This window comes from Camelina sativa, chromosome 3 (assembly GCF_030686135.1).
Source record: "Camelina sativa cultivar CO46 ecotype springtype chromosome 3, ASM3068613v1".
NCBI classification, from domain to species: domain Eukaryota; kingdom Viridiplantae; phylum Streptophyta; class Magnoliopsida; order Brassicales; family Brassicaceae; genus Camelina; species Camelina sativa.
The window spans coordinates 6406989-6429514 of record NC_141882.1 but is presented as its reverse complement, the minus strand read 5'-3'; the positions used below and the strand labels follow the sequence as shown (position 1 = coordinate 6429514).

The 22526-nt window shown below is 37.5% G+C and overlaps 6 protein-coding genes and 2 pseudogenes across 7 annotated transcripts; 4 read left to right on the top strand and 4 right to left on the bottom strand.

Annotated features, from left to right (window-relative positions):
• Positions 1-243: 243 nt before the first annotated feature.
• Positions 244-1376, bottom strand: LOC104774398 (arogenate dehydrogenase 2, chloroplastic). Its single transcript, XM_010499015.2, has one exon. The coding sequence runs from the start codon at positions 1374-1376 to the stop codon at positions 321-323; it is 1056 nt and encodes a 351-aa protein (XP_010497317.1). The 3' UTR covers positions 244-320.
• Positions 1377-1745: 369 nt separating this feature from the next.
• Positions 1746-3024, top strand: LOC104774380 (ATP synthase gamma chain 2, chloroplastic pseudogene; annotated as a pseudogene). Its single transcript, XR_015595275.1, has one exon. The product of XR_015595275.1 is annotated as an ATP synthase gamma chain 2, chloroplastic pseudogene (transcript).
• Positions 2764-3024, top strand: LOC147946643 (ATP synthase subunit gamma, chloroplastic-like). The gene has a single exon (XM_087508536.1). The coding sequence runs from the start codon at positions 2764-2766 to the stop codon at positions 2905-2907; it is 144 nt and encodes a 47-aa protein (XP_087364662.1). The 3' UTR covers positions 2908-3024.
• Positions 3025-3140: 116 nt separating this feature from the next.
• Positions 3141-7010, bottom strand: LOC104774389 (pyrophosphate-energized vacuolar membrane proton pump 1). Its single transcript, XM_010499008.3, has 8 exons — positions 6244-7010; positions 5437-6011; positions 4964-5343; positions 4776-4862; positions 4362-4692; positions 3816-4226; positions 3672-3731; positions 3141-3589 (listed from the first exon to the last, which is right to left on the bottom strand). Exons 1-8 carry the CDS (start codon positions 6491-6493, stop codon positions 3383-3385), a joined length of 2301 nt encoding a protein of 766 aa, XP_010497310.1. The 5' UTR covers positions 6494-7010; the 3' UTR covers positions 3141-3382.
• A 638-nt stretch (positions 7011-7648) lies between these two features.
• Positions 7649-11238, top strand: LOC104778729 (uncharacterized). Its single transcript, XM_087508534.1, has 6 exons — positions 7649-7851; positions 8270-9129; positions 9235-9822; positions 9962-10169; positions 10260-10341; positions 10437-11238. The coding sequence occupies exons 2-4, from the start codon at positions 8767-8769 to the stop codon at positions 10070-10072; spliced, it is 1062 nt and encodes a 353-aa protein (XP_087364660.1). The 5' UTR covers positions 7649-7851; positions 8270-8766; the 3' UTR covers positions 10073-10169; positions 10260-10341; positions 10437-11238.
• LOC147946642 (uncharacterized) lies at positions 10440-11124 on the top strand. Its single transcript, XM_087508535.1, has one exon. The coding sequence runs from the start codon at positions 10440-10442 to the stop codon at positions 11115-11117; it is 678 nt and encodes a 225-aa protein (XP_087364661.1). The 3' UTR covers positions 11118-11124.
• Positions 11239-11684: 446 nt separating the features above from the next.
• LOC147946641 (uncharacterized) lies at positions 11685-14102 on the bottom strand (annotated as a pseudogene).
• A 3394-nt stretch (positions 14103-17496) lies between these two features.
• LOC104774370 (F-box/kelch-repeat protein At1g15670) lies at positions 17497-19061 on the bottom strand. Its single transcript, XM_010498997.2, has one exon. The coding sequence runs from the start codon at positions 18782-18784 to the stop codon at positions 17705-17707; it is 1080 nt and encodes a 359-aa protein (XP_010497299.1). The 5' UTR covers positions 18785-19061; the 3' UTR covers positions 17497-17704.
• Positions 19062-22526: the final 3465 nt, after the last annotated feature.

Genomic DNA, 22526 nt, shown 5'->3' with positions numbered 1-22526 from the left:
CGATGGTGCCACTGATAAATTATATTCCAAAATTCAAATTTGTGTTTTTTTTGCTTTTCCTTATTAGGACTAGTAAATAGTACGCTACATTCAAGCGGCCCATTATGTTATTGGGCCATGAGGAAATGTTATTGTCCTGATTCGAATCGGGTGGGTGACCCGGCATTTGGGTAGTCATGGATTATGGTCTTTTGAGTTTTCAGCAACACAATGTTCAGAAATTTCCAACAGATACATTGAGGATTTCCAAAAGGTCACAACTTTTATTTATTCCGAATCTATTACAATCCAATCAAACCCTACAAACATGTGATTTAAGATTATGATGATGATGTTACATCTTTGATGGGAACAACATTACCATCGTTGAGCAATTTCTGCTCTGTTTTCTTAGGGGATTGAAGCTCCCCACCAAACATTTGCTTCCTGTATTGCTGATGCAATCTCCCAAACAGCTCTTTCTTGACGGATTCAAACGCCATATCTAATCTCTCCAACTGTTCAAGAGCATTCGGGTTATACATAAACAAACCGTAGAAAAGCTCAAAGCTGTCACTCGATGTGTTCTCCACCAAATCCAGCAGCGTCTCATACCCTTTAGTGTTGATCGGCGAAGACTCAACTCCGTATTTCTCCAAAACCCTTCCCATAGTATGCGTCACGAACTGTGATCCAGCTGCGTAATAGTCATGCTTCTCACAGCTCATCTCAACCATCTTACAACCTTCATTCTCAAATACTCTTAGAAACTTGTCACACCTCTCGTGTCTTGAAGCTTCGTCTCCGATTCTCACCTTATCATATACAAAAGGCAGGTTAGACCAAGAATGCTTACCACTCTCGGGTCCAAACATTGGGTGAGTACAGAGAATGTCGAACTCCTTGGGAAGGTATTTGAGGAAGAGTGCTCTCGGGAACTCTTTGACGGAGAGCACATCGACGAAGAGCGTGCTACGGCGGAGACGTTGGAAAGGGAAAGATCTCAGGACTGATTCTGTGGAGAGGATTGAGGTACAGAGGAGTACAACGTCGGGGTGTTGTTCGCAGAGATCGTGTGGGTTATTGAAGAAACGAGCTCCGATTGAGGAAGCAGCGTCGGAGTAATCGGATCGAGAGTGAGTGATTAGGTCGTGACCATGTCGAACTAGGGTTTTCGAGAGGAATTGGCCGAAATTGCCGAAACCCAAGACGGCGATTTTGAGAGCAGAGGATTTACGGTACTCGGATTTGAGTTGGGTTTCGTAATCGAAGATCTGTGCGGCGTCGATGGCTCGAATTCGAAGGGATCTCGGCGGAGAAATGAGGAATGCTGGTGAATTGCGGCGGAGATTGGGTGGAGAAAAGAGGGGTTTCGCCGGAGAGAATTGGATTAACATTGTGGTAGCGGTGGACAGAGGGTTGGTTCACGATAAAGCCCCAAACTTTTGGAGCTGAGAGTCTCTGTGAGAGGAGGAAGAAGATGATAGAGCTTCCAAATTAATAAAAGGATCAGAAATGTCGTGACCAAAACGTGGTGGTGATGCTAATCAACATAACCACAATTACAAGGACCATTCAAGAAATTTCAAAAAACTTAGGTCAACTAAACTCTACTTTCGTAGTAATTCTATATAAACCCCCTAAAGAACATTATAATTAGAAAAAACCTCTCAAATTATCTTTCTTTGCTCATTTCTCCACGTGAGGATGAAATCTTAAACCTCTTAAGCTCAGAGTCTTTTTTAACTCTTCTTCAACAAACGAAAATGACAGGTTCGATCTCGACCTCTTGGCTCTTGTTGTCTCCTTCGAATTCTAAACCGCTTTCTAGCTCAGACTCGTACTCTTTCATAGCCACCTTGAAACCATTTCGTTATTATCCGTTTCAATCACTGAGCCCAAATCGGATTTCGTCGGGATCTCCGTCTCCCTCACTTCGAATTCGCTCTGGAATCCGGGAGTTACGAGAACGGATCGACAGTGTGAAGAGTACCCAGAAGATAACGGAAGCGATGAGACTGGTGGCGGCTGCTAGAGTTCGTCGAGCTCAAGATGCAGTCATAAAGTGTAGACCTTTCACCGAGACTCTAGTCGAGGTTCTCTACTCTATCAACCGGTGTGCTCAATTGGAAGACATTGATTTCCCTCTTAGTGTTGTTAGACCCGTCAAGAGAGTTGCTTTGGTTGTTGTCACTGGTGATAAAGGATTGTGTGGTGGTTTCAACAACGCTGTCATCAAGAAAGCCAGTTTGAGAGTTCAAGAGTTGAAGCAAAGAGGTATAGACTGTGTTGTGATTAGCGTTGGTAAGAAAGGGAATGCGTATTTTAGCCGGAGAGATGAAATCGAAGTGGATAAATGTATTGAAGGAGGAGGTGTTTTCCCAACGACTAAAGAAGCTCAAGTTATTGCAGATGATGTGTTTTCCCTGTTTGTGAGTGAAGAGGTTGATAAAGTTGAGCTAGTTTACACAAAGTTTGTGTCTTTGATAAAATCTGATCCTGTGATCCACACTCTGTTGCCTTTGTCGATCAAAGGAGAGTCTTGTGATGTGAAAGGAGATTGTGTTGATGCTATGGAGGATGAGATGTTTAGGCTAACGAGCAAAGATGGCAAGTTAGCTGTGGAAAGGACGAAGCTTGAAGTTGAGAAGCCTGAGATGTCACCGTTGATGCAGTTCGAGCAAGACCCTGTTCAGATTCTTGATGCAATGATGCCTTTTGTATCTAAACAGTCAGATTTTAAGAGCACTGCAAGAGTCTTTAGCGAGTGAGCTCGCGTCCAGGATGAATGCTATGAGTAATGCTACTGACAATGCGGTTGAATTGAAGAAGAATCTAACCATGGCTTATAATCGAGCAAGACAGGCTAAGATCACTGGGGAGTTGCTTGAGATTGTGGCTGGAGCCGAGGCTCTTCGAGAGTCTTAGTTAGAAACTACAGCTTCCTTTTTTTTTTTGGACAATGAGAAACTACTGCTTTCCTATGTGTAACCATTTGTTGGTTGTGTAATAAATGTCATGAAAGAATGAACAGGTCTTGAGAAATTGTGAAACGTTTCCCTCACCAGACAAAAGACTAGTTTCCCATTTGTCTCGAAGATGACAAAAACAATATAGTAAGAAATAAGCAGCAGAAAGTAACGGCTAAAACAAGTCTCAAAGACTCAAAATACTTGGTGGATTTCTAAATTCTAGACAGCACAAAAAAGAACAGAGAGAGGGAGAAAGAGAAAGAAACATCATATGGTTGGTTCTTTAAATGAGCCTCATCAACAAAAAAAGTTTTTTTTTTAACCACCTACGGAAAACGAAAATAAGAATGGTAAAAAAGAGAGTTTTGAATCGATCGCCATCATCTTCTTCTTCATCATCATCGTCGTCCTCTTCTTCACTCCGGTAGAGTTTAGAGGTACTTGAAAAGGATACCACCGTGAGTGGCAAAGAAGGGAGCGAAGACAAGAGACTCAACAGCCATGAGCTTGATGAGGATGTTCAATGAAGGTCCTGAGGTATCCTTCAATGGGTCTCCAATTGTGTCTCCAATGACAGCTGCCTTGTGTGGCTCTGAACCCTTTGGCCCAAGGCTCTTTGCGTGCTCTGATACACCCGCCTGCAAATAAAATCACAATTCTTGAGTATTTGATTCAATCTCTTCAAATAGTTTGTTTTAAGCTTTAAGAAAATTACAATACCTCGATGTATTTCTTGGCATTGTCCCAGGCGCCACCAGTGTTAGATGCTGATATGGCGATCTGTTTAAAATAAATAAGAGCATTGGTGAGCATATGTTTTAACTACAGTTAGTTGATCATAAGAGAACTGAGAAAATATTTTACCTGAACACCGGAGACAAGAGATCCGGCGAGAACACCAGAGAGGGTCTCAACACCAAAGAAGAATCCAACAATGAGTGGTGTGAGCATGACAAGGCAACCAGGAGGGATCATTTCCTTGATGGAAGCATCGGTGGAGATCTTGACACATGTGGCGTAATCGGGTTTTGCGGTACCTTCCATGAGGCCAGGGATGGTGTTGAACTGCCTGCGAACTTCTTCAACCATCTTAAGAGCTGCACTTCCTACACTCTTCATTGTCATGGCAGAGAACCAGTAAGGAAGCATGGCACCAACAAGCAGCCCAATGATAACCTTAGGGGTCAAAACATCTACGGTGTGGATTCCTGCACGGCTCACAAAGGCACCAAACAAAGCCAAGGAGACTAGGGCAGCAGACCCGATGGCAAATCCCTGTGCACAACATGGAATTACATTTCATATTACATAACATGATAACAAGCAAAGGCAACTTGAGGAATAAATAAAGCAAGCAAGCTCTCTAAATGATTAATCGGATTGCATAAAGAGTTTTAGAAAGCCACGTACCTTGCCAATAGCAGCAGTGGTGTTTCCAGCAGCATCAAGAGCATCGGTTCTTTCACGGATGCGGTGGCTCATTCCAGCCATTTCAGCAATACCACCAGCATTGTCACTGATGGGACCGTAAGCATCAATTGCCAAACCAGTGGCAATGGTACTGAGCATGCCAAGAGCAGCAACAGCAACACCATACATAGCAGCAAAGCTGAAACTAACGAATATACTGATAGCAATTGCAAAGATTGGAATAATGACGGATTTGTAACCAAGAGCAAGTCCGAATATAACATTGGTGGCTGCTCCAGTTCTGCATGAATCAGCAACATCTTGGACGGGGCTGCAAAAACACAGGGACATTAGAGCTTGTTATACTAGCTGGAAAGAAGTTAGTAACTAGATACAGCTAACGTAGCTTCATACCTGTAGGCGTTGCTAGTGTAGTATTCGGTGACGAAACCAATAATGAGTCCAGCCCAAAGACCAACACAAACGCACAGGAATAGTTGCCTGGAATCCAAAATTATGCCAGAGTTAGAAAAAGTGTACAGAGAAGTTTGAATCATGAAATGCAGGAAACACACAAAAGCAATCATACAGTAAGATCTTACCAGTTCTTCACAACTTTTTGTACTCCAAAGTTGAAGATTGTGAAGGAGGAAGGCAAGCCAACCCATGACACAATAGCAATTCCAACAGTCATAATAACAGTTGAGATGATGAGCTGATTCTTCAATGCCGGTTCAATCTCCTTAACGACCTTGATCTCAAAGAAATCAGTGGCAAAGAGTGTTGTGATCAAACAGACCAAGATTCCCATTGAACTGATGAGCAATGGGTAGCACATGGCAGTGAAATCGTGGTTGTTTCCAAAAGAAGAGATGGAAGCAACAACAAGAGCAGCACATGATGCTTCAGCATATGACCCAAAGAGATCAGATCCCATACCAGCAATGTCACCAACATTGTCACCCACATTATCAGCGATAACCTGTAACATAACCAACAAAGTTAAGTCAAAACTTCTAATAAATAAAACGAAAGCACAGTGTTATTATTATACACAGTGAACTGATGTACTTACAGCTGGGTTCCTTGGATCGTCTTCTGGAATATTCCTCTCAATTTTACCGACAAGATCAGCGCCGACATCAGCTGCCTTAGTGTAGATCCCACCACCAACACGGCCAAAGAGAGCCATGGAAGATCCACCAAGCCCATAACCAGTAATAGCCTCAAAAAGACCTTCCCAGTCATCTCCGTAATAGATCTTGAACACATTGATAGTAATGTAAAGCACCAACAAACCACTGGCAGCAAGAAGGAAACCCATCACAGCACCAGACCTGAAGGCAACAATGAAGGCCTTTCCAACACCTTTTCTTGCTTCCAAGGTGGTCCTAGCATTGGCGTAGGTGGCAATCTTCATTCCAAGGAAACCAGAGAGAACAGAGGTGACAGCACCAAGCACGAAAGCAACAGTGCTGAAAGCTGCAGTAGCCAATGCAGGCTTACAAACTCTTTTGGCGTCGTAAGTACAAGCCTTGTTCTCAGTGCTGAATCCCTCAACAGAGCCGAGGAAAACAAAGATAACACCAGCAAAGAATATCATGAAGACACCAACGTATTTGTACTCGGTGAACAAGAACGAAGTTGCACCTGTTCCAAACAGATCCAATGATTATTCACTTTTTTCACATACACAACCACACACACACATCATTATTATTACAGATTTTCACCAAGACACTAAATTAGTAATTTCCAAAGATTGATTTCTAACATTCCAAAACATCGTTATCATCATTACCAAACAAGCTCCAATCACAAAAAAAGAGACAGATCTAAAAACAGAACCGTGAGATCTAAATAAAGCTGAACTAGATCTTACCTTCAGAGATAGCAGTCTGAATCTCAGCGCACTTAGCGACAACACTCTGGTCATTAACACCTTCCTCCTCCTCGATTAGATAATCTTCGTGACCATTCTTGCCAGCAGACGACGATGCGCCGAGGTCAGAGGTGAGCTTCACACGTGAGACAACGTACCATTGGAAGAGCGAAAACAAGATACCGACAACCGCACAAACCGGCACAAGGATCTCCGTCCAGAGCTCCGGTAGTAAAGCACTCGCCACCATCTCTCCTCCGATAAGAGAAAAAAAAAAAAAAAAAAAAAAAACAACAACACAAAGATAAGCGCTTCGCGCGAGAGACAAAGAACACACAGAGAAAGAGAAGAGGAAATGAGGCGTAAACTCGGTGAGGATATCGTGTCGTTTTTATAAGAGTACCTCTCTCCTCCGTCTTGGATTCTCCAATCCAGAAATAAAGTTGGAATCCGGTACGGTTTGGCTCACGTTTTTTACGCTACACCATCAGAAATAAGCGCGTGTAGACTACGCTCGTTATGTCTGAATTTTTTTTGTTCATCTTAATCTTAACCGCTAGTTATCGGACACGACATCCAAAGTAACGCTTAAGTTCATCGCGGTCGTCGATTTTAGGGCGAAAGGCACCTACTACGTGTGCATCGATGCGTTTGTGACCGTCCGATTGTGAAGTACATGATTAGTACTTTTTCTGGTTTTGTAGTCAATCACACGTACGCGGTTAGAAATTAATTGTAGTTAGGTAAAGATCAATGATAATATTATTATTATCCATGGTATATTCTCAGTATGTACCCAATCAGCTGTGTATTCAATCCAATGTACATATTAGCATATATAGAGAGAGATATAGTTAATAGCTTTGAATCCAAAAGAATAAAAAAAAAACAAAAAGATATTTAGTCAAAAGCCTTAATCATTATGTATTAATTTCATAATTATGATATTTGGAGGAAATATATATTGTTAAAATTTCAGTTATGTAAATTAAAAAATATAAAACATAGTGAAAATATAATTTAATATTAAAACCATTAGAAGATAAATCTAGCCCTTCAATTAAATAGGCCATGTGTATTAAATTGTTTATTAACCTTATCATCGTGAATAATTTTTTTTTTTTTTGACAACAAAGATGTATATAAATAAATGCTTGCTATTCTGTAAAAAGTAAATGCTTGCTATAATTGTATAGGCTACTATGATTTAAAAAGACATTTTTGCTTCAATTTGTCCTATTATGCTTTTTTTTTTGGAGTTTGGTAGAATAGATTTTACAATACAGAAAAACTCAGTTATACCCTTAATACAGAAAAAACCAAAATTTACTTATCAAACTTTTTCTATATTTCTTCTTTTGTATACTTCCTATATTTAATCAAAACAATACTTCCTTTTTTTAACAATCCATTTCCTTATACTTTTTTTACTGATTTTTGTATTACTTTTTTTTACTACTCACCTACCTAAAAGAAAAAAATCTCGACATTATCGATCAATACCCACCGGCGAGTATCTCTCTCTCTCAAACGATATCGACTCCGGTAGCTTCTCCCACCGGCGAAGATCGACGACTCCGGCAGCTTCTCCCACCGGCGACGACTTCGGTAGCTTCTCTCTCTCTCTCTCCCTCTCTCTCTCTCTCTCTCTCTCTCTCTCTCTATCTCTCTCGACACAATTGAGGTTTTCCCCAAATCTATTTCAAAAATTTTCCCCAAAATTTTGATTGAACCCAATCGATTTCTCTCTCTCTCTCTCTCTCAATCGATGCATGCAATTGTTTGTTTGGATTGTTGTGGTTGTGTTTTTTTCCCCAAATGTGATTTTTCTTATGTTAGTATAGCTAATCGATTGAAATTTGTGTTTTTTCTTACAGTTAGTATAGCTAATCAATTGATTGTGTTTTTTCTTATAGTTAGTATAGCTAATCGATCATGTTTTTGTGTTTTTTCTTATAGTTAGTATAGCTAATTGATCATGTTCATCATACTAATGAATATCATTTTCTTAATTTTTTTTGTGTAGCTATGGAAACAGAATTTCCTAAACGCCTGTTTAGAGATGGATTTGAGCCACAAGTGAAGAAGATTAACAATTCCTGTCGAATTTCTATCTTGGGCAAAGTCAAACAAGCATTACCTAAAGAGTATGAGAAGGTGAAGAATGATCCAGTCTTTTCACATGTCTTTGCACTCTACGAGAATGGTTTAGGGTATTCAGGACGTTTGATACACAGCATGATGTCTAGGCAATTGGTTACAAAGAAAAAAAGAGAGATATGGTTTGTGTTTGGAGGGAAGCCACTCAGATTTTCAATGCAAGAGTTTCATGCTGTGACTGGGCTCAAATGCACTGCGGATTCTAGTTGTAATTTAAAGAATTGGAAAGATGATGGTGGGTTTTGGAGCAAATTGATGAAGAGAAAAGGTCCGACTATTAGCATTAAGAGCTTGGTTGATGTTCACTTACTTGTAATTCACAAATGGAATGAGGTAGATAGGATCTGATTGGTGTATCTTCTTATGATAGCTGGGTTGGTTATGGCTAAGGATGAGAAAAAGTATATTCCACTCAAATACATCCAGATGGTAATGGATCTTGATAAGGTGAGGACTTATCCTTGGGGTCTTAAAGCTTTTAAAAGTCTTGCTAAGTCTATCATAGAAAAAAGAGAAGATTTGAAGAAGATCAATAGCTATGCATTAGATGGTTTCTCATATGCATTTCAAATATGGGTGATGGAGGCAATTCCAGACATTGGAAAGTTGTTGGGAGAAAAGATTATCACTGAGTTTAGAGAAGCTCCTCGATGTTCTAACTGGAAAGGCGCAGCCAAAGTATCATATGATGATATCATCCAACTAGAAAGTACATTTGGACCGAAGGTACTTTCTTTGTCAACCCAACTCTTATCACATGTTCTTTTTTGTTAATAGTTGATGTCATTGTTTAATCTTTAACTCCTACCTGTTTTTTTTTCTTTTTTTTAGGATATTGTTTATCCATACATATCTATTACTAGCGATTTCGACGTTGTTGACTCCATTGAGTTTTTATGGCGTGACGAAACAAGCGATGGTGAAGTCGATAATTTGAAAGATAAGATCAGTTCTGGAAATGATTTTGGAGACCATATTTGGGGAACTGTACAAGTTGATGATGTGGAGGGTGAACATATTCAATTAAAAGATGATGTTGGCAGTGAGGTGTGTGAAGAAAATCAAGGGTCTAGTGCAACAAAGAGTGGTGAGAGTATGCAAGCTGCTAATGATGAAGAATCAGGTTGCAAGAGGAAGAGACAACATGATCATGGTGCGGAGAGGAGGAAAAAGAAACTGCTCTATGAGCGAGCAGCAACAACACATCGAGCTGCAACAGATGAACAAATGAAGTCCTTTATTAGTGTGTTTGAGACTTGTTTCAAGAGTTTTGAGAAGAAGGTTGACAGCCGATTGGAAAAAATAGAAAAGGATGTCTCACTCTTGAAGGATACTTTAACTTCAGCTGGAATTACAATAAGCACTCAAGCCATGGTTGATCAACCATCCATTCCAGCAGAAAAGAAGAGTAAATCTGTGGTACGTAAGACTTAAATCTCTATGTTATGTATGTTTGTGTTTTTTTTTTAAGACTCTAAAAGAATATGTAATCGGATATGTATGTTTGTGGGTGTAATAATAAGTGTTAATATTTTTGTTAAACTTTTTGTATGGACAGGATGAAACGGTTTTAGTTGATGATCTTCTCACTCATCATAGTGAAATAGATCTTAATTTGGATACACAAGAATTTTTACAGAAATCAGTAGGGATGACATACGGAGATTGAATACTACAAACGCGAGTGAATTTGACATGGATTCTGTTTTGGTGTTCGTTTCTGATGATCGATTCGATGCTTTTGCAGAGTGGCATAGAACAAGGGGGTAAGTTGTTCAATTATATTTTACTATAATTGTTACAGTTTTATGCTCTTTCGATGCTTATGCATAGTGTTTTCTTTTGTGTATTTGCAGAATGATTCAGTTGGGTCCAAGTTTAATTAACGAGGAATTACTAAAGCGAGTCATGACAAGCAACATTTGGCTTCATAATCCGGTACGTTGCAATATTTGGAGGGAGTAACGCTATGTAATACTTTACTATATTTTTTTTTAATTGCAATTTTTTTTTTGCAATGATATATTTTTCAGGAAATGGATGCTATGATGTATATATTTCGGGAGAATACATCTTTAGGCCGACTGAAGTCAAATCGTGTTGGCTTCATGAATTGTTTGTTTAGCATGCAAATCAAAAACGAATATTTGAAGTTTAGAGAAGGTAAAAAAGGCCACAAGTGGGATTCTATGATCTTGGGTTATGCAAACGGTGACTTGCCTTCTCATGGAAAGACGGGGAAGAAATGGGCATTAGACTTCGACAGAGTTTACGCTCCTGTGAACATCAGTAATAAGCATTGGATATTTGTGTGCATTAATTTTGCCCTAAGAACTGTTGAAGTATTTGATTGTTCTGGTATGACCCACAGAAGTCATGTGGATCCATTTGCAATCCTCATCCCTCGACTTGTGAAGGAAGTTCAGACCAAAAGCTATGGTAAATATCTTCATTTGTCTCCATATTCTATTATTTTTGCTTCAGTGCCAGAAAATCTTAATAAGTCATGCTGTGATTGCGGAGTGTATGCACTTAAATACATAGAGTGTCATATGCATAATCTGGATTTGAGTTTGATAAACGATGACAACATTAAAGAAGCTCGTACGAAGATTGCAGTTGACTTGTGGGAAGCAGCATCTGATCATGTGTTCATTGAGCGAATGAAGAAGTATGAGCCTCCACCTTCATCGCCTCATATTGTAGAATTATGATCCTTAGTTAAATTTTTAATTGTGCTACGATTATTATTGTAATTCACGTCTTCGTACGAGCATTATCATTTCTTTATTTATTTGGTTCTTATTGGCATTATCATTTATTTATTTATTATCACATCTTGTTCTTATTTATTTGGTTCTTATTAGCATTATCATCTTGTTTTTCAACACCATCGAGGCACACACAAATATTTCAAACACGTCTTCTATAACTTGGGGTGTCATGCTTCTAAAATTCACACAATCCAATAACATTGACCATAAACATATGAAAAAAACATAAGAAATCCAATAACGTGTATTTGAAACATAAGCAATTGAAGATTAAAAAACATAAGAAATCCAATAACATTATAAACCTCCATGTAAGCTAACACCTATAAACCTCCATAAGACTACATTATAAATTCTGGAAGATATGGGATGTCATGCTTCTAAACCTCCATGTAAGCTAACACTTAGCCAGCCTGAGATGAAAAAAAAAAAATATTCATTGTTAAATTAAAGAAACTAAAACATGTATTTGAAATGATGTGTAAAAGTTGCTGAACAAACCTATTATTATATTGTGTTTTCACATGTCGATCTATTGTGGCCTTCTTTACCACAACGGCCACACTTACGCCTCTTCGCTCCTTGTGACGATCTTATCTTGTCTTCCACTGATTCATATCTTCTTTTTCTTCTTCTACCAGCTCCTCTTCTTGTCTTAGGTGGTACAATTTTTACATCACCAACAGTTTCGGGAACACACCATTCATCTTCAGGAACACCTATGTTTTCCTCGTACAAATGATCTCCATGCAGCAGTAGTGAACACATCATCAGCGTATGGGTACAGACTTTTCCCAATACTAAAACATGCTTTTATGGCATGTCTACAAGGAAGCTTTCCTGTGTCGAACTTTCCACATGAACAAGTCCTCTTCTTCAAATCAACAATAAAATCTACTCCTTTACCTTTAATCTGTAATATGAATTGAGAAATAGGATAAGCTTTAAACTTTTCACCCTTCTCTATTCTTCTAGAAATCTTCTGCTCCACGTCAATGGTTAAAGGGTCGTTCTGCTGCTCACTTTGTGCCCTACGCTCATAAAACCAGCGGGTTAACATTTCTCTAATGCTATCTAACAAAGGAATGATTGGATACTCTCTCGGTGATCTCAAAGCTGAATTTATTGATTCAGCAGGGTTGTTGGTGTTTATGTCATATCTATATCCAACAAAATGACATCTAGCCCATTTTTTCACATCAGCCTCCTGTAGATAACCTCCAATCGCCGGACTGATATTGCAAATTTCCGCAAAATGTTTATCAAACTCAGCAACTCTATAAGCTTTTGACGCTTTTGCAAGACGACCAGCCACACCTCTTCCTTTATAATTTGTAACCACATTACCTATCAAGTGGTGGATGCAAATACCATGTTTAGCCAACGGGTAGATTTTTCCAATCATTTTACCAATAGATATATGTCGATCTGACACAAAAGCTAAATCTTTGTCATCCGCAATAACAACCTTAAGCTGCATTAAAAACCACTCCCATGAAGCATCATTCTCAGAATCAGCAATCCCAAATGCAATTGGATACAAATTAGAGTTACCATCTACGGCTGTAGCAACTAGTAGAACTCCTTTGTACTTGTTCTTTAAAAACGTTCCATCAACTACAATGACCTTCCGAATTTCTTGTAGAACCCTCTTATTGATTGACCAAATGAAATGAATAGATACTTGAATCTACCATCACAATCAATATCATAATTTGTATGTGTACCAGGATTCGCCTCTTTTAGCATGTGCAAGTAGTTAGGTATCTTAGCAAAACTTTTCTCTGGGATTCCTCTTACTTCGTTAATTGCATACTCACGAGATTCCCAAGCTTGGGAATAAGTTAGCTCACATCCATTCTCAGTACGCATAATATTAATGATGTCATTGGGTTTAGGTCCCTCCTTGACACCTTCATAATTATGTTTGATGAGATTCCTGATTGTTCTTGCTGAAGGTGTTCTACCAAATTTCGTTTTCCTTGAAGGAGCACAAGTATGGCTACCCACATACTTGTTGATTTTCCAACATGTAGACCCTTCGAAGCACTCAGCACGAACACGCCATTTGCAAACATTATCAATACAGCGTATACACCAAAATCTTCTACCAGATTTAGTAACTCTGTAATCGAAGTTATACTTCATCGCAAAAATTTCTAAACTTGCCTGTAAAGCTTCCTTGCTTTTGAAATATTGTCCCTTCTTTACCATAGAATCAACCATCATAGATCTAGCACCAACTTCAGCGTCCTTAAAAGTTATGAAGTTAGAATCATTCGGTTTTGCTTTACTCACAAATTTTGGCAGCTTTTCATGCAGAAGAACGTCAACGCCTCCCTCACTTGAATCGCTTGGTTCCTTATTCAGATCAATATTGCTTCTATCATTCACTGTGGCTTTAAACGTCACACACAACCGTATGTTATTCTTTATTCTCCAATAAGCAACAAAATTTTTCACTTGGCGATCATTCATCATAACAACCGGAGGAGAATCAACACTGAGATCAAAGGGTAAATAACTAAATTCCACATCAACCATATTTTGTTGTATTTCATAGTCTTCCAAAACCATCATCTTTAGCTCTTCAAGAGTTGAATTGGCTTGAAAAGTAAGAAGTCTCCCACGTTTTTCTTCATCAACAATAAATCTCCATTCATTTTGGCCGATACATCTCCATACACCACATGTTACATAGATTTGCAACATACTGCAAAATGAACTCTTGAATGAAATTTAGGTTGGAAAATGTTGAAAAACCTTGAACAAAATCGATTAAAAATGGGGTTTAATGTTTTCAGAACACGTTTTCTAAACATGTTAGAACGTAATCTTAAGAATATATTTGATTAGCATAATTTCGGGATTACGTAAATATTTTGTTTCCTTAAATTTCGGATTCAGTTTCCTTGTCTAACATAGTGTAGAATATATTTTCTAAATTATGAAGAACATAGAAAAAAGTGTAGAATTAGTGTTCTAATTTTCGCAGGACACATGATAAAATGTAGATTTCATATTCTGACTTCAGTAGAATATGTATAAAGTGAAGAAAACAAATTCTAAAATTTGTAGAATATAGAGTTATGTGTAGAATATATATTCTAATTTATGTAGAAGACATACAAAATCCGACTTCTAAAAGTTTTAGAAGATATATTTATTCTAAAGTTTTCAGAACAAGTAGAATGCGAAGAATTTGTAATCTACATTTTTTAGAACATGTACAGTATGTAGAATTTATAATCTAATATCTTCAGAATATATACAATTAGTAGAACATATATTCTAAATGTTGCAGAAAAATATTTTTTCAATGTTAAAACATCAAATTTTCATCAAAAACACCTTATGACAATCTCTTTCTTATTTGTAGAATTTGTTTTTAGGTGATTGAAATTTTAAAATTGCTTAAAAGTTAGTTTCATTTTTTAAAGGGTAATTTAGGCATAATGGCAAATTTAGCGTAGAAGGCATAATGACACAAATTGAAGCAAAAATGTTCTTTTAAATCAATTTTCCCAATATTCAAAGCAATAACCTTTACAGCTTTTTTTTTTTTGTCAAAAAAACCTTTACAGTTTATGATCCAATTTTGTAGTGTGGTATAGAAAAAAAAGATAGAACTTCGTGTATTCGTCTAATATGGAATCGATACTCTATAGTACTATCGCAATTTGATTCGACGTGTTGTACTAAATTATTTTGGCATTTGTTCGATTACGTAGAGATTACTTATAGATTCTTTAACTTTTTTTTAATTCATCTTTCATTACGTGACAGGCGTATATGAAGATACGGTGCACCCAAACCGTATGTAGATAACGCCTCTGAGAGAGCGAGCATACGAATAAGAAAAAATTAACGAGTTGTGTATGTGAGAGTGAGAGAAGGATGGATATAGGCGGGGATGCCTTTTTCGAACGGCTGACGTATTTATGTGTATTGAATGGTGTGCAAAGCCTCCAATCGGATAAATACCTTTTGAAAATTATATCTTAACTATTAAAACTTTTATTTTGTGGAATTCTGAATTTTCTTAGCATTAATTTTTTTTTATCTTTTTTGGTAACAGTGAGTACTAGTGACCACTCATGCTTTATCTTTGTTCCCTTTTGCAGGTTTGCTCTAATGAATCTGGAAACAATTTCGTGTAATGGAAATGAAATATTTTCTAGTTATGTGGCTGGACGACAGACTACTTCTATTATTATCTTTCAATCACGATTTAGTTTCCATTTTATATCCTAAATTATAAATATCGTTACATGGCAAAGGTTATCTATCCAAGTGCTGACTGTGTAAAACGTAGAATTCAAACCAAAACCACCTAATTAAAAGTAAACAATAATTGAATTAAAAAGAAGGCCAATAATTTTTTTAATTTACACGGTAACATCCGAGAGACTTTCCATAGATTATCGTCGTCGCTGTCGTAATTATCATGTTTTCTAATTTTAAAGTCTCATCAAAATTTGGTGACATCTCAATGTTTATAGTTTATGTACATTGACAATGCCATAAGGCGGTGATAAGTATCAATCAAATTTATTAAAAGTTCAAGGGTATTCAAACACTGTAGTAAAAAAAAGATATAACTTGTACCGATTGATTTGGTTAAACAGTCACGGACGAGTCATAATCATATGCTTAACAGGCAAAAGTTATGAATTGTTTGATTTCTTTAGTAACATTTAGGTGCATTATTTTATTTATTTTATCGATTCAGTAGTAGTGTCAGATATTTATTGGTACCTATTAAAAAAACGTATAAGATCTAGAATTGTTTTCTTTATTATTACTGACTGTATTGCGTAATGGGGGAGATAGCAAAGCAAATCTTTGGGGAGGGAAATCAAAATCATACATTAATAAAATAAATAGAAAATGGTGTAATGTAATGTAATCACTTTATCTTGAAGAGTGGGATATGAAGCAAGTGACATTGCAAGAGTTAAGGAGCGTGCGGTCCCCATAATATTCCTGCGGGTAAGTGGGACTCATTTCCACCTCAAATAGATCGTGACCTTTCGATTGGTGGGTGTATGGGTCCTCTCTCTCACATCCAACGTTCAATACCCATCTCTTCCCCCCCTCTCTTTAAACAATTCTTCTGATTCAGTCTCACCGACACAAGTCCGAGCGACCTCAGTTTGTTTCTCATGACTGACACAAATCATACTTTCACTAAGTAGATGATATTTGGTTAAGAAAAAAAAAAAACTTTGTATTTTTTTAAAACTACGGTTACACAAACCCAATTATCATTATTAATGAATTGAAATCGTAACAGCTTGTTTTTCGGATGTAAACTCATATGTTTGTCCTCTCTTCCTTCTTTTTTTTGTTTCGTAGTTTATCAAAGAAAGGGAAATGACAGGTAATAATATGGAATATTCGAGATTCTTTGGCATTTGCAGAAATTGCCCGCCAAAACACACTTTTTTATTCGATTATTTTACATGGGAGATAGGCCACTCCTCCCTCCATATCTGAATAATGGGCCTCTCTATCTGACCTTATATATATGCTTTGATCTAAATATTTTGGGTTTATATGAAACATACATGTGCTGGGCTAGTAGTAGAATATTAAGCGAATGTTATATTTCACATAGAGAAACGAAACAAGCGAATAAGATTATATTGAAGGTGGACAAGCCACCGGTCCCATCCACACTATGGGAGAATGATTGGGATTGAGTAGAAAACATCGTGATCAAAACCTGGATCAACTGATACATATACAATACGCAAAGTGGATGCCCATATAAATGATATGGGTTTCAGAGGAATGCATTGAGAATCTTTAGCTTACAAGTTACACCCAAAGTGGATGGGGGGTTTCCTCCGAGGAGGAAGACGGTCATCCCCCCTTCGTCTCATTAATAGCACAGAGTTTGTTATTGAGAATTGTTAAAATAGGGGCTGTTAGTGGGTTTACAAAATCTAAAACTAAAATTCATTCTTGGCCGAACATAAGTCTCGTATACCAAATTTCCTTAGCATAATTATGAGAAAATGAAAGTACATACAGTTTTAGTGAGAATCTTAAAATGATATGGGTTTCAGAGGGATGATGCATCATTGCCTTTGGAAGTAAGTTTGGAACGTAATGTTCCAAAAGTGTTAAACTGATGTCATGCGTTAATTGCATTGCCAGTTCATACTTTGACCTAAAAATAAAATTTGAGTTGATGTTCATGGGAATTTCGTTTCAACTAGCAACATAACTTCAGATGACACGATTGTGGTATTTTCAAATAAAAAAAAAACGAAATGGGACCAATATACAAGTACATAACGCATCGACACTCTTGTCCTCGTAAGCTTATTAGGTCTACATTGAATTATTAACATCACACATATAACAGTTTTATACAATCAGTCGACTATTAATCAAGCTTACAAATTAATATATCTATAGCACTTAGAATATTTGATACAGTCACTCATGGAAAAACCAACCGACCACTTTAGCGTCATTACGCATGAACGACATGTGAACCTTTTTTCAAGTTATTTTTACATCTCCAAGAAGCAACCAGCTTGAACGTGGCCTTCATATTTTTCATGTGTTTCCAGTTTTACCCATCGAGAATTGCTAATATCCCAACTATACCCTACGCTTGGTTCGCCGTACCGAGCCGAACCGATCACGACCAGCTTCCCGGACCTGCTTACCGCCACATAAGACACATTGCACACGTCAGCAGGTATCTCCCCAACTTTATGCCACGTTTCGCCTCTCATCACCATCAGACCACGGCGACAACAAGCGTACAAACCTCCGTTTTCACCGGCGGCACAAACAGGAGGCCACGTAGTCATCCCCGAAGAGAGGAACTCGTCCGCTTGCGAACCCCACCGCCACGTGCTGACGTCGAACGATTCAGCTGTTCTACTAAACTGCCCTTGCTCCTCCGTGGCGTAACCACCGATGACGTGGAATTTGCCAGCGTGGAAAATAGCCGTGCATTCGTCTCTCTCGCGGCCCATATCCGGCAAAAAAGCCCATTTATCTTCAGCCACGTCGTACACTATAGCTGACATCATCGCGTTCTTGTCTTCGTCGTGTCCACCCGCCACGAAGACGTTCCGTTCAGAATCCGAAGCGCAGGCGAAGAATGAACGAGGTCCACGTGGCATGCTCTTCCCCACGCGCCACGTGGACGTCAAGAAGCTGAAAACGAAGACCGAGTCAGAGGTCCTCCATGTAACCGGGTCAAGTCCGCCTAACACAACAAGATCCGACCCGACGGAGGCTAGTCTGCAGAACAGAGGCAACCCTTTGGATTGGCCTGGAACCGGAGGCAGCTCGCTCCTAAGACCGGACCCAAGTTCAAGAACCGAAATCCGGTATACGGGCGTGGGGATGGTTTTACCCGAACCGAGTTTGTTAACCGGGTCGTCGACGTGAGCTTGAGACAGGACAACAAGCTCCTGACTATGTCCTGAAGCTTTACGGTGTCGGAAAAAATCAGGGAGGCTGATTTCTCGCTGCCAGAGTTTGCAAACGGAGGCCATAAGAGGGAACTGGTGGTAGGAGCTGCGTAGGAGACACTCGCGGGCTACGGTTTCGGGAAGATCAGGAATAAGCTCCATCGATCGTTTTTAGAAAGTTTCAAGATTTTTGAGAAAATGAAATATTATTATTCAGATTGGGAATATGAGATTATGAATGATGTGAGAGAGAAGAGTGTGTTGTAGCCCACTTTATAGAGGAGATAAGTCTTCTAGAAGCTATAAACTGTAAGTGGAATTTGTAATTCAATTATACTCATAGAAGATAGGTATTTTATTGATTTTATCAACCTATTTAATTTATGATTCCAATAAGAAATATAATTGGTTAAAGACTAGAAAAGTAGTAAAAGGTTACGTTTTATCATGAAAAGGAAAAGGAGTATATATATATATTATGACTGTTGTTTTAAGTTCTTTTTGCTTTTTACGACTTTTCTTGATTTAAAATTCTTCTACGAACGTTTCTAAAGTTTTGTTCATTATTGATTGATAGGAGAAAGTTAACAGAAGTCGGGAGAGAGTACCGATCGGATGTTTGAATTATTTTGCGGTTTTGCGTTTATTTGATGGAGACCTTGTAGCTAGTGGTCCATTCGATTTCTAGACCTAAAGAGCAGTTTTCATTCCAACGGATTCTATGTTAAATAATAAATACTTGAATCCATCTTTTAAAGTTACGCATCTTAATATATTTGCAGCTGACTTTGCGAATAATGGAATTGTTAAGTTAACTCTCACTGACTAATCGCAATAATAAGATGCTCGACGTGGAATTAACGTTGCTTTATGCCGTAATTATTAAAAGTGTACAATGTATAAATAATTATAGAATCTTCAATTAACGTGTTAATCAAACTATTCCACGTTGTAGCTTAAATGGAGACAAACAAAATAAAATATTAGTTTTGGACTAGTTTGGTAGTGGAGATATCAAAAAGAAATCAATAATCTATGCATGGATCTATATCAATTCCAACAATTTAGAGAGAACAAATGTCAAAGTATGGTAGTTAAAATATTTGAGAAAAATATTACCAAGGTCCCATGTGATCCCATGTGGCGCGTAAATTATTCACGAAGACATGCTAACCAAATAGAGCCACCCAAACGATTATTGTATTTTAATTAATATACACTATACTATCAGAATTAGTACTACTATAAGTCTATATCATATCAATAAACACGGATGGTTATAGGGTGAAGCATACTTAATTTTTGGTTAAACCAATGCGTCTATATCCTAGACGGTCTAGTGATAGTGTCTCGATTTATATTGTTAAAGATTTGATAATACCAAAAAAATTGATGATTTGGCAGAATATACAAATACAAGTCGCCCAACGCAAAAGAGACGATAACACGAAATTGTAGAAGGTAAAGGCGACTTTGAGAAAGAGGCAAATATACCTTGTCACTTTCACTGATTTCGTTATTTTTGTTATAAGTATGTTTTTGTCAAAATAGACATTTAAATTATTTTACATTCATTCAAAAAAAAAACATTTAAATTAATTTTATATACACTGTATAAATGAAAAAAAAACCGGATATATATATATATATATTTTTAATAAAAAAGTTTAACGTGTTTGACATATATAATTCCCGTTTTACAATAAACAAGTGTGTGTTGATTTTAATACTCATGATATTGCTCTAAGACAAATGCAACTGTGTCCGCCATGAATCCTTTTGATTTTGTAACTTTTTATTTTCAGAAAAAAAGTTTATAGACCTATCTACTCAGAATATAATTTTACATGCAATTTCATTTGTGAACAACCACCTATCCAATCCGAAACTAATATTTAACAAAACTCATTAACAATTCTAAACCGTATATATATAGGAAAAACGTGAGGAACAGGGAATTAAGAAAAGAAACAGCCTTCAAAAAAAAAAATTGAAAAGTTCAATATTTGGGGGGTTCCGTGCTTCCTCTTATTTTCCATTGTTGTTTCTTTCCTGATACTTTTTACTTTTTCATTTTAGACTTTTAGTATATCCTTTATCTATCGTTGCCATTAAATTGTATTATTAAAGGGTGCAATGACATTAGACATCGCTAAATCATACAGATCGAACAATTTAATATAATTCATAGCAAAATGTTGTGGATCGCACACACACACACATATATATATATATATATATATATATATATATATATATATATATACAATACAATCCTAAATTTGTCCCCTCCAAAAAAACAAAATCATGCATATGGTTCAGATTAGTTTTCTGATAAACTTTACTTAAAGTCTTAATCGGAAAATAGTTTTTCTGAGTTGTTAATGTTGGGATAAGCTTGAGCTGGAGGTTAATCCTAATCTTATTATAATTGAGTTTATTTAGGAGATAAGGATGAAATGTATTAGGAGATATGTAATATGTGTGTGATTCCTAGTTTGATTAGGATTAGCAAAGTCTTATATAAAGAGGTGTTGAGATGTGACATTACTTATGAGGTTTTGTGAGAAAAGAGAGATGGGAGAGTTTAAGTTTTTGAAAAGAATTTTTTTAAACTAATAAGAGTGAGTTATACTTTTATATCTTGAGTTCTAAACAAACCTCTGAATTTATATTTGGTATCAGAGCAAAAATCATGAGTGAGATTACCGTAGCCACACCACGACCTAAAGAAGGAGGATCACCTTCTATTGTTTGTCCAATGCTAACGTCAACAAACTACACTGTTTGGGCAATGAAGATGAGAATTGCTCTCAGGGTACACAAAGTTTGGGACGCCATTGAATTAGAGACCAACGAGCCAATTTCGAACATAACGACATAGCTATGGCCTTATTATTTCAATCAATACCCGAAAGCTTAACACTGCAAGTTGGAGAACTTGATACTGCTAAGAAAGTGTGGGAAGCAATACGGTCTAGACACGTAGGAGCTGAGAGAGTTCGAGAAGCCAGACTACAGACTTTGATGGTCGAGTTTGAGAGACTAAAGATGAAGGAATCTGAGAATATTGATGATTTTTCTGGAAAGCTAGCTACGATTTCGTCAAAATCAGCCGCCCTAGGAGTTAATATAGAGGAATCAAAGATTGTCAAGAAATTCCTTCATAGTCTTCCTCGGAAAAAAATTATTCACATAGTTGCTTCCCTAGAACAGGTTCTTGACCTGAACACCATCAGTTTTGAAGATATTGTTGGCCGACTGAAAGCTTACGAGGAACGTATCTGTGAGGAGGAGGATACGCAAGAGAACCAGGGTAAATTGATGTATACAGAGTCGCAGACGAGTCAAAAATATCGATAGTACAATGGCGAATTCGGAGGTTTCAGAGGAAGAGGTCGAGGAGGAAGGTCGTTTTACAGAGGACGAGGAAGAGGTCGCTATGGTGGTAGAAACATGTCACAATTTACATGTTTTCGTTGTGACCAAAACGGTCACTTTGCTGCACAATGTCCAGACCGATTACTTAAGCTACAGGAAATGGAAGAGAATATCACCAAGGAAACTGCTAACAAAGACACAGAGGAAGCAGACGAGCTCTTGATGCATGAAGTGGTTTACCTAAACGAAAAGGATGTTATACCAAGTAAGTTTGAGATCACTTCAGGAAGTGATAACATATGGTACCTTGATAACGGTGCGAGTAACCATATGACTGGGGATAAAAGGTACTTTAACAAGCTTGACAGAACTATAAACAGAAAAGTTCGTTTTGGGGATGATTCTAGGATCAATATCGAAGGAAAAGGAACAATTGCCTTTATTGATCAGAATGGAAAACCACGAGTTATGACTGATGTCTATTTCATTCATGATCTTAACAGCAATATCATAAGCCTTGGAC